The sequence below is a fragment of the Tiliqua scincoides genome, chromosome 1 (genome assembly GCF_035046505.1).
Source record: "Tiliqua scincoides isolate rTilSci1 chromosome 1, rTilSci1.hap2, whole genome shotgun sequence".
In the NCBI taxonomy this organism is placed as follows: domain Eukaryota; kingdom Metazoa; phylum Chordata; class Lepidosauria; order Squamata; family Scincidae; genus Tiliqua; species Tiliqua scincoides.
This window is the reverse complement of record NC_089821.1, coordinates 106,343,214-106,355,485: the sequence shown is the minus strand read 5'-3', so window position 1 is coordinate 106,355,485 and position 12,272 is coordinate 106,343,214. Positions and strand designations below refer to the sequence as shown.

At 43.3% G+C, this 12,272-nt stretch overlaps 1 protein-coding gene across 2 annotated transcripts in view; it reads right to left on the bottom strand.

Moving 5' to 3' along the window:
• The window catches only part of ITGA6 (integrin subunit alpha 6), a 64,994-nt gene that overhangs the window by 17,983 nt on the left and 34,739 nt on the right, over positions 1–12,272 (bottom strand). For both annotated transcript variants that reach the window (XM_066612232.1, XM_066612231.1), the window contains exons 6-12: positions 10,050–10,263; positions 8,731–8,924; positions 8,355–8,443; positions 6,809–6,936; positions 5,018–5,113; positions 3,665–3,726; positions 1,098–1,255 (exon numbers count right to left, since the gene is read on the bottom strand). In XM_066612232.1, the coding sequence (XP_066468329.1) occupies positions 1,098–1,255; positions 3,665–3,726; positions 5,018–5,113; positions 6,809–6,936; positions 8,355–8,443; positions 8,731–8,924; positions 10,050–10,263 (941 nt within the window). The remainder of the gene's footprint in view (positions 1–1,097; positions 1,256–3,664; positions 3,727–5,017; positions 5,114–6,808; positions 6,937–8,354; positions 8,444–8,730; positions 8,925–10,049; positions 10,264–12,272) is intronic.

The following is a 12,272-nucleotide window of genomic DNA, read 5'->3' as shown; positions in this document are numbered from 1 at the left end:
AAGACTTGGATCGTTGTGTATTCCCAGCAACCAGTTTGCATTAACGCCATCACAAAACCAGTTGCAATGTTTGTGCTGTGAGGACATATCTGTCTGAAACACCAATGTGTAGGTATTACACATACATACATTTAGGATCAGGGAGTACTGTTCATGTTCTGTTTTAAAGGCAGACAAAAGTGATAAACTCTATGGAGATAAAGCCTATGTCTGAGGATGTGTCTACACAACATATGAGACATACAATAAAGGTATATTCTGAGAGCAGAGTGTAAGGCCGAAGCTAAATGAATCAACACAGCCATTTCCCCATCATGAGGATAGAAGATTACTGAGGATGGAGAGGGGAGAGAAGCAGAAGAGCAGTGCTGCAGATGTAGACATAAGTGCAGACCTCATTCCATGATGGCCAGCGCAATACTAACTTGCGCTGGAACAGGCAGGCTGGCGGATCTGCACTGTATCCAGCACAAGTTCCAGGTTGTCTGAGGCTCCGCCCGAGGCAAGGGGAAACTTTTCCCCTTACCTGTGGAGAGCCGCAGCAGCCCCAATGAGGCAATTTGGGTCTGCACCACTTAAATCGGTGGCACAAATCTGAGCAGTCCCAGGCTACCTGGGAACGGGGCTAGGGTCTGGCATAAGTGCTTGACCCTGCTCCCCGCCTGCCCAAGGGAACGTCCGCTGCCTGCTGAGCTCAGCCGGCACAACCTTACCAGGCTCTAGGGCTCGTGTCAGCTCCAAGAGCGATTCAAAAGTGCTTTACTGCACTTTTGTGACACTCTTCGGCTGGCGCATGGTACTTGCGTCGGCCGAAGAGGCACTCTGGATTGTGCCCGTAGCCAGTCAGGGATCATGTAGTGCATATGACGGAATAACACCACAATGTAGCCAATCAGCCAATGACATCACTGAGGACAAAGCCCAGTTCCTGACCAACTGTTCCTCAAACTCCTACTCCATTGACAACACACAAGCCACAGATTGCCCATCCATGAGCTATTCTGAAGTTTAAGCAAAAGCGCATTATCAGAAACAAAATCTGAAAAAGCATGAAAGGGATTGAAATAGGGCAGTGTGTGCTGTTGTGCTTCTCATACCTGCAAGACAAGTAAAGTTGTCACACATTCTTTGCTCTTCTGTCGTGGTAGGGTCACACTTCCACTAAACTGGTCAGAAAAGCGCGGAGAAAAATGCACTCTCGATGGCAAACCCTTCTGCCGTCTGTCATTTTCTGCTTCAAATGTATAGTTCAGAACTGGGAAGGGAGTTGGGTGGAGAGAAACCAGAATCCTCAGAAATAGTACAGCAAGACACCCGACATGCTGACCATGCTAGACTGGGAGTGGCAGGGGCCCGGGGGAATCACAAATAAGCCAATGGTAAATATACATTTTACTATGTATATTATATATATTATTATGTATATAGTTTGTTAGAACATTTCATTCATTCATTCTAAGAATTTATACTCCAACTTTCTCCCAATAAGGGCAATCAAAGTGGCTTACAAAACTTTAAAAAATAACAGTAATAAAACATTAAAAACAATTAAAACAAGAAATCCCCCAATGGGTAGAGGTGATTGTTTCCGGTGAGTAAGATAGAAGTACAGCCTAAGTCTTACTGAACACAGTGGGCTTCCTTCCGAGTACAATAAATTACACGGTTTTCAAACACCTCTATGGGGTTGAACAACACTATTCACATATTTGATGCATTATTTACTTCCCTACGCTTCCCACACACTTGCTCTGTATAGCACCAGTTTTAAGACTTGTTGCACTAACACACAAGTGGTGTGTTAGAGGACATCTCTCCATTGTATTGCTATGTTGCAAGATACGGCATTATGCTGATTTCTCAGGGGCACTCCGACAGACAGTAGCCAAAGCACAGCAGTAGTATTTAAGATGTGTAAGGAACTTTATAATGAAGTGAACTTTTTGGTTTAATAAAAAAAGGAAGCAAACAAATTGAGCAAACACAAGAAAAGGAGTTGTGAACTCTTCTTAAACAAATTTAAACAAATAAACAAATTTATTGTGAACTGCAGCCTGCTTTGCCAGAGGTATGCAGTGTTATCCTCATTCAGAAATTTTGGCACACAGCATGGAAAAGAAATTGTCAGCAATTGAGAAAAAAAGTCCATGAAATGCAAGAAATTCAGTCAGCAACATTTCTATGCCACAGTCAAATGTATCCAAATGTTTGGTGCAACACACTAACAACAGTTATCATTGTTTAAAAATATAATAAATAATAATAATTTATTCAGGAACATTGTTTTACTTAATAGCTAGTTGGTGAAGGCTGCAATCCTAGGCACACTTACTTGGAAGTAAGCCAATTGAACCAAGTGGATTAAACATGCCTTGGATTACCATTAAAGAGCTCAATGTTAGCAAGCCTTGAAGGCAGTTCAGAAACATCAAAATGGTTCAGAATATCATGACCCACCTTCTGGCAAGAGTCAGCTTGAGGAGGTGCTACTTTGGCTGCTGATTAATTTCCACGTACGAGTCAACCATTCTGTTCCTGACCTTTAAAGCAGTACAAGCATCTTTGATCCTGCCTACTCCTGTACGAACCTTCCCATGCCCTTGGGTCAGATATGATAATAAACTGGTAGGCACAAGGAGCAGGGTATTTTCAGTGGAGGCACTGATATTATAGAATAGGGTCTCCAAACTTTTTGGCAAGAAGGCCGCATGAAATATCTGGCGCAGTGCTGAGGGCCGGGAAAAAATTTAAATAAATAAATAAATTAGAAATGGAACTTAGATGAAAGAACAAATGAATGAGTGGGCACATTCACTCAGCCTCTCCGGCCCTCAGAACACCCTCCAGATGCAATCAGAGCACAGCTCTGGTCATGTTCAGTGGAGTGGGTTATAGGCTTTCAGGGAACAAGAGGCTGGCCGGATAGAAGCTCGCTGCAGGCCGCATCTGGCCCCCGGAATCCCAAACTGATATGACTGTTTTACTACTATTTTTGCTATGGAGTTGTTATTTATGCTGTTTATTTTTAATTAATGTTGGTGAACAGATGAGATTTTATTGTTGTGTTTAATTGTTCTTAGCTCCCCCAGGGCTTTCTGGAAGCATATGATGTGATTGAAATTGAAAAACAAACATATATTGTATTTGTGCTAACTCATCTGTCCACATTGCTGCTGTAATATCATAGTCACAGACTATACAGGTACACTGTACACACACACACTAAACACTTGCCTGACAGGAGTAGCCTCATCATCGGTCTATTATGTATACAACGCAAAGATTATATTATATTCCAAATACTGTATGTTATTTTGTAGAAAGCAGGCAATATCCCATGATGCTATTTGCTCAGTTATGTTTCAAAACTTGCAAGGAGCATGTGAAAAGGTACCTTTAGAAATAACCTTCAGAGATAGCAGCTCTACACTGTGCTAGATATACATAAGCAGAATGACAATTCAGGAAAACATCCTGTAAACAGCAGGGTAGCTGTGAAACACACTGTAAATTAAACACCCTTCAGAAACATCACAATTTTATGCGGGCGCTCAGTTGATATTCATGGAGCAAATACACATACAAATTGCAATGGAATGAGTAAACTGATTGTCTAAATTCAGCTACAAAAGCTTAGTGAGAGGCAAGTATTATTGGAACTTACTTATCCTGGGGTTGAAATCACGAGGATTAGCTGTATATTCAAAACATGCTTTAACGTTCATGCTGCAAGAATCCAAGAAAATAGCATTAATATTTTAAAATTAAGAATTCAGCATATAGGACATTTCTTTAAGAGTTGGGAGGAGTTCAAGAGTAGATTTAGGGTGCAATCCAGAGGTGACCTTGGACCGGTGCAAGTCCCTTGTGCCAGCCTAGGAGGGTTGCAAACATGCCGTAAGGCACATTTGCGCCTCCTTGGGACTTGGCAAGACCGGTATGCACAGGCACGCCAGCTTGGTGTGGCTAACACAACCCTCTGTGCCGAGGCAGGGAGTTTTGTATCGACCCAGCTGGGCCGACGCAAGGCTCTCTGGTGGGCAGGGAGGAGGCGGGCAGGAAGTAGGAGGAAGGTGTTCTGGGGCAGGCGGAAGGCGGGCGGCAGAAAGACCCGGGGATGGGCGGGTGGGGAGGCAGGGCTGGGATTCGGCACTTATGCTGGATCCCAACCCCTGTTTCCCAGGGTATTCGGAGTGGCTTCAAGCCGCTCCGCTCTCCTAGGACTTGTGCCACCTCAGGAGGTGGCGTAGGTCCAAGGAGACCAATAGGGGCCAGCATGCCTTACCCAGAGGTAAGGGGAAAAGTTTCCCCTTACCTTTCTGAGCCACTCTGGGCCTCTATCCTGCGCTGGATACAGCACAAGCCTCTGGGTAGGATTGCGCAGGGTAGGATTGTGCCCTTAGTGTTCTACCTCAGTAGCAAAGAACTTGACATCACAGACATATACAGTTGGATAAAGGTATCCATGGGGGGGTGTCAATAGGACCTCCAGACACGACCAGAAGCACCTTCCAGTTGCATCCAAGAGCTTAGGTGGGGCCCTCCAGCACGGGTTCGGAACCAGTGCTGAGTTGAACCCACGGGTTCCAAACCTGCAGGCAAGAAGGGCCCATCTTTAAAAATAAAGACCAGGTACTCCCATTGTCTACAATAGTATGAGAGCTGTGGCATCACTTTTTCTTCCTGTGTCACAGAGATTATATGAGAAACTTTGGACCAGGAGATCCTGCTTTATGGTTCTCTAGGCCCCAACACTAAAGCTGAGAAACTACACCAACGCACTGCAGCATGAGCTCTTCCCACATGGTCCCAACTCCAGGCTTTTCACATTACCCAGGTGGTACAAGAAGCAATGTTGCTATGACTCCCACATTGCTGGACTAGCATATCAGATATAGTATTAGTAGGCTGATAGAGTAATATCTATATTATCTGGAATACTGGATAAGTTCTCATGCATACAAATCACATAACAGTTGGCTAATACTAGATAAAAGTTTAAAGGTCAGCAGCTTACCAAATTCCACTGGGCTTCTCACAGTTCCTTCTGTTGAAGTCAATTTTGTCAGGAGATACCTCAATGGTTTTCTTAATGCTTATCACCGGTCTTGATCTGGTACATTGTAGAGGAAGAGAGGGAAAAAATTGTTCTATGCCATTACTGACATTCTATGAAGGGGGAATGGATTACTTTGATAATTGAGAAAGAAACACTAGGCTGTTCATCCCTATATTTGGCTGAGGGGGGAGCGGCAGAGATGACCTGCTCTGTTCTTTGCAGTGCATTACTATGGAAAGCAGGCCAGGGGTCTCTTTCAAACACTGCTGCAGGTAATAAAGGAAAACATCGTATCAAAAAGTCTAAATACTTGATGGTACTATATTTAAAATTCAATTGGGATTTCTCATTCCCAATTCTATGGGGTCTACTTTTTTTTATCCCTTCTGCATTAAAAAAAAATTACAGACATATATGTTTATTTGATTTCCTTTAGAATATGTATAATACCACACTTGCAACAAATTGGTTTACATAATGAAATTGGCACCAACTGCAGTTTGCCTTGAGCAAAGACATTCCTGGAGTCTTGTACACTTCGTTGGATAGATGGTATCTGTGGTTCCTGGGATTTTCAGTGGAGGAGACTGTTAAGGCTGGAGGAAGCAGTTCCCAGCCCTCTTATTGCCACTATGGTCTTGCTAGGTCACAATGGCCAGAAGAGAACAGCCCCTAGCTTGCTATTTCAGCACCAAGTATAGAGAACGCAATAAATCACCTAGTTTTCTAAGTGTAGGAATGTTGTCTGAAATTGCACAAACATTCCAGCAGCAGAACCTCTACACCAGTTATTTTCAACTTTTTTCATCTGACGGCACACTGACAAGGTATTAAAATCATCACGGTACATCATCAGCTTTTTTACAATTGACAAGACACAACATGCTGTAGGTAGGGGGGCTCACATCCCCACTGGCCCTAACAAATAACCCTCTCCCAAACTCTTACAGCACACCTGCAGACTATTCACGGCGCACCAGTGTGCACCGCAGCACAGTGGTTGAAAATGACTGATCCACACACACACACCCCTGCAGCCCAGGGACATGAGATGGCAGGTGGGGCAGAACTGCCCCTTCGTTTTCCATGGAAAAGCGCTGCAACCACCCCACCCACTTACACCTGAGGATAAATACATCTGATAAAATGGGTGTAAGGAGAGTCTCCTCAGGGAGGGGCAGCTATGGCGCTTTTCCATGGATAACAATGGAGAGGTTCTGCCTCGCCTGCTGCTCCCATCCCACACCACACGTTCCTGCTGCAGCCTGAAGCAGAACTTCCAAGGCATGTTTAGCACTTCACCTGCTGCTGTGAGAAATATGCCTTAGCATCCATGCTCACAAAAGCAGGTTTCCAGTGTTGTGCTACATCAGTCTGAGAGTTAGAAAGATATGGAGGCTATGACTGTGTGATATGAGAATGCAAGAGAGATAAGTTGAATCATTTACTCCACAAGTGATCTAGAGCAGCCATTCTCAACTGGGGGGGCCATAGCCCCTTAGGGACTCTTCTCAGGTTCCATGGCCCCTCTGTCAAACAAAGATACCATAAGAACAGATAAACATAAAATCATTTATTACTGAGCTGAAAAGTCTGTGGCTCCCTTCAAAAGTGCCAGAGCTCCCCAGGGGGCCAAATGGCTCCCGTTGAGAAAGGCTGATCTAGAGGGTTACTTCTTAACCTGCTCTAAGCACCCACTTCACTCTCACTCACTTACTTGAACCACAATGTAAAGGGCACAGTACACACCTGAAAACAGATATAGAATCTGAGAGAGACCCAACAGCAATATCAGGGTAGGAGTTTCTATCAAGATCCATGTTTCCAGTTATGGAATAACCAAAGAACGAGACACTTTTGTCCTTGCCATCAAGAATCTAAAACAAAACCAAGAACAAGGGGATACAAGCTGTTATGCCAGAGTTACATTATGTATTAAGCAGCTTCATCCACTAGCAGAAGGCCTCTATCAATAAAAATTGTGCTGGCAGTAAATAGGGCACAAGGATAGGAAGAAGGATGAAAACAGAAAGATGGAGGACAGCCAAGGTCAAAAAAGCAGGAGATGAGCAGGAAGCACGTGCTGGCAAAAAACTACAGAATTATGGAACACAGACATCAGGTGGCCATCCTTACCCAAGATAGCTAGCCAAGTTATCTCATCAGCACAACTCTGACATTGTATGCTGTTATAAGAATCATTGATTTACAAAGTTAAGCATCTATTGATGGAAACTCAGAACAGATGATTCTTTTTCATATTTCCTGTCTGCATAAAGGTTATAAATAACAATGGAAAAATCAATAGCAAAAAGGGGGAGGGGAGAGAATTACATCTATATTTATTAACAGTCTCTCATCATAGCACAAATACAAATAATGTTGCGATTCTGATAAGGAAAAAAGTCTTCAGCAATGACTGAATCTTACAAAAAGTTATTGCTTGCTTGAAGTCCATTGGATAGCAATGGTTTATTGCAATTGTCAGAACGCATCACTGAAGCAGGATAGTAGTCTTTGTAAGGAGAGCAGCTTGAAGAAGACATAGGGTCAAGCTCTATTTGCTTGCTGGAATATCTGACTTCATTTTTTTTTATTGCTCTCCCACGTGCCAAGCTTTCTACAGCAATTTACTTGCACATCAGGGCAGAGGCTGTATCCCAGTCATCTTCCAGTGCCCTAATTTTCTGACTAAAGGCCATTTTAAATTTAATTTAATTGAAATTATGGAAGTGTTTAAAAATATGATCTTCCCCATCCACAATCCAAAATGATACTGTTCATTCCAATACTTTGGAACCCTGCCATCTCATTCTGCTGCATGTGTAGACCAGACCAGACCTGCTCAGTAGCAGAGCAAGGCAGCAGAGCTGTAAGTGTTGCATGGCTCTGAAACTCACTGTGTAAGGCCTCCCCCCCCCCCCTCAGAAAGCAAGCCTCTGCATTGCTTTCACTTCTCAGAATGGCTTCAAGAGAGAGGGAGGGGCAGCTTACATGGTGAGTTTCAGAGCTGTGCGGAACTTACAGTTCTGCTCCCCCCCCCCCGGCTCTGCTACTGTACCTGCCGGAAGGAAAAAAGTAAGCAAGTTTGGAGAACTGTCTGAAGTTGGAGATCTATAGGGGCGCAAAGATGATGCAATGTTAGGATGAACAGAAAAAAGCAAATGAAGTCGAAAGGAAAGGCAGAAGGTGCAGGCAGAGAGAAATAAGCAGGCAGCTGTTTAGGAGAATCTGGATACATGAGTGATAGTCATATTTCTGATCCACTATAAGGAGAAGTTGATATTGTTAGTACCTGTGCTGCTTTTGTGTTAATTCCATCCTTGGAGCCATGGTATATATACACCTTGCCAAAACCATCATACGGAGCCCCCACAGCAATATCTGTTTAAACAAACAAACACACAGAGCTTGCAGTTCAAAAAAGCCACATGCATATCAAACTGTTCCAATAAGACCTTGCAAATGGACTGTGTACCAAACGAACAGAGGTGGAAATGACAAGAATGAATTTAGAATTGCAACAGTAAAACACCACAATGACATTTCACAAAAAGAAGGGGAAAAGTTACCCTAAGTATGAACTGTCCATACTGTCAATGTGGACAAATCCACTCAAATTCACTGCAGTGGTAACCAGCCTGGCACAGGCTGGTTTTTTGCTTGCTTACCTGGAAAGCCATCTTGGTTAATATCACCGATATTTTCAACTGCAGTTCCGAACATGGAGTCTGCGGTTCCATTGAGCCGAACTGGCTTGACCCGGTCCCACTTGCCTTGCTGGTTAATATAAATGTACACTGCACCACCAATTTCTCCATTTCTGTCAAAATATTGTGGAGCTCCAACAACAATATCTTGCCAACTGAGGGGGGGAAAGTACATTGATTTGAATTGAGAGAAGCAAGTGAAAACTGACTATTGAATGACTTTTGATTCAAAATGACGCACAATAAGAGCACTTCCACCTCCCCCAATCAGCCACTCAGAAAGGTCCCTTTAAAGCAATGTTAAGATGCCTGGTTATATGGTCAGTGTATCTTCACAACAGCAGTGTAGTTGGAAGGCGTGCCACCCTAGGGCATAACTTCCAGGGTTGCCCTCCCAAACTCAACCAGAGCTCTGTTCCAGTCACATCGGGAGGGTGTTCTGAGGCCTGGGAGTGCTATGTGGCCTCCCCAGGCCTCAGAAGGCCTTAAAACAACACTTCCAGTTTTTTGAAAAACCAGAAGTGACGGCCTCCCAGAGGCCTTAGAACACTCTCTGGAAGCGACTGGAACACAGCTCTGGTTGTGTTCAGAGGGGACACAGGAGTGAGCAAGGGGGGCAGGATCACAGTGGGGGGTGGCATTGCCGCCTCTTAGAGTGCCACCTGGGGTCTTGTTACCCCTGTGACTCCCCTCAGGTACGCTACTGCTTAACAATTAATATGTCCATTCTCACAACGAGCCTGCAAAGTCAATCATTATTCCAATTTTTCAGCTAATGAGCTAAGCCGCGTACATATAGTTTGCCCAAAGTTCATAATGGAGGTGGGCCTTAAACCCAAACGCTTGTGGACTCTTTCATTTGGGTTTAAGGCCCACCTCCTTAAATCAAATCCAGCGCCATCCACTGGACCACTGTGGCTCTCATTAAAGGGAAATAAGAAGAGAAAGTGGCTAGTTTAGGTTCAAGATGTTTCAAAGAATTTTGGGAAGTGTTTCTTTTAACTTTTTCTGCATCCTAAAACTTGCAACTTACTCAAACTACTTAAACTGGAAAGTTGTTGCGGGGGGGGGGGGGAGTACAGAAACATTTAACAACACTTTTGTTAAGTACGAAGACTCCAGGTTACCTATCTTAATTCTGCCGTGGTTGCTATTTCTGATATCCACAAACCAAGGACAGGAAGCCCCCTTTCTCCCCCTTTGCAAAAAAAAGAGCTATGCCCCACATTACATCATGGAGGAAAAACAAGTAAAAAGTAGGAACCAGAGGTCAGCTTTACCCATCACGGTTGAGATCCACAACTGCCACGTCATAGCCAAATGAAGAAGCCAGGCCTTCACCCTCAAAGACATGCTCAAGGGAAAGGATCCTTTTGGTGGTACTAAATTTTTTCAACAGAACAACAGCTCCACTATGGTTTGCTCTTGGGGCTCCAGAAACAAAAGTTATGTTTTCCTGGGTCACGATGCCTTTTCCCGAGTCCAAAGAAAAACCTACAACACAACATACATGTGCAGGTGAAGAAGTTATCCTGCTACTCATAATCCCCTGTAACTGGACTATATTAAAGTGGTGATTAAGAGTACTAGAGGTATATATATATACTCCAATACCAAATTATTTACATGATTTTTATAGAGTAGGCAAAGTTTAAATGAAAACCTGATGGTACTTCATTCATGTCTGTTACAGCACAAACCTGTGCCTTCCCAGCAAAGTTAGAAGCACCAAAATTACCGAAACAATTTCACCCAGATAGTCAGATGTACTGAGTAATCATCTTGCCTACTACAGTCTATGTGACTGGTTTACTTCTATGTGCTTGGAACTGTCCGACACGTACCACTTTAACATAGTGCACCACATGACATTAAAGGATTGTAACTCTTGGTGGAAAATGAATCACGCTCTTCACAGTTCATACAAATGGCTTTTTTTTTTGCCAAGCATTTCATTGTATTTGACTACTTGGGTACTTGATCCACCCAGCACTGACAATGTAACTCTGCATTCATTTATATGGGGCTAGAAAGCTGGCACAGCAATCATTGAACCAAAACTTTACAAAAGGAGCAGTGGTGAAATCATCAGCATTGTTCTGGAAAGTTCCACAGTGAACATGTAAAGCTCAATAATGGTCCACAATGCCGCCCCTCCCCACTTTTAAAACACCTTAACAATATACTTTAAGACTCAGGATAGAGAATGACATAGGGCTGCTGCCAAATATGGTGTCAGCATGCAGAAACCTCTCCCCTCCTCCCTTGTAATGTGTGGGATCACCCACACCACATCATGACATACTCCTGCTGTACATTTTCCTACCACTAACAAAAGCAGTCAGTTGCATGGAACTGGCACTGCACAACCAGGACTCCATGTGATGACATTATTATTATAGTAATACTATATTTCACGGAAGAGAATTCAACACAGGGATACAGTCTTCAGTGGCAGTCCCATCTTGCACATAGCATGTAGTTCTGCCACAGTTTCAATAGCCTGAAAAGTGCCCCAGCAAATTCCACTTGTGGACTCTTTCACCACTGCCATTCCAATTGTCAATGAGCAAAATTAATTGTGCAACAAGAGGTTCAGGTAAGATGGTGGTAATGACAAATTGGACTTGCCAAACATTTCAGTACTCTCCCTGGTGCCACCACATTCATCCTATCATCTCCCCTCTCTCAATGTATTTGTGGAAGGGAATAAGGAAAAGATGGATTGTGGCACCATAGGGTATGGGAGTACCCAGCCTTCCAGTCTCATTCACATGAAGATCATAGGTCCCTAGCCAGGTGAGTGACTGGAAAGCTTGAGTTCAAATGCTACTCCACAAAAACCACCTTCTATTATAAGTTCAAGGTCATCTCATCTGAACTTCTGTGACATGCATAACTTGCAATGGAAATAAAATAATGACATGGACATTTTGAATTCAATGAATGAAGTGCAGATGGATGGCATCTCCTCAGAGGTCACAAACCTAGGTAGCTATTCATCAACACATCAGAAGGTTTGTCTACTCCGATACTGGGGGGTAGTGTTTTGTACACAAACTGATCAGGGTTAGAATAAGACATACTTGTCATAAAAAGAAGACCTGTAAGTGCAAGTGGAAGAAGAAGATTTAGAAAAGGAAGGAGAGCATGTTAAGCAGTAAGCATAATTCATAAGGTCAACTGAAGTGAAGGAGGAGCTTCTATAAGCCCAAAAGGGAGAGATGTGCTACTATACATAAGTTAATCAAGCAAAAGTAGGATTACAAGACAGCCAGGAAAAAAAACAAAACAGAATTATAAGACATCCAGAAATATATGAGACTCATTATGAAGCTTTATTATTGGCTGATATTACAGAGTACTGTCACCATATTTATTTCTACCTTATTTCCAGCAAATGGCAACCTGTTTTGTGTGCCTTGTCCCCAACCATGTTAACGAATTACAACAGAACACAGATAGTGTGGGTGGTGATTCAGATTCCATAGAGGAAGTAGGAG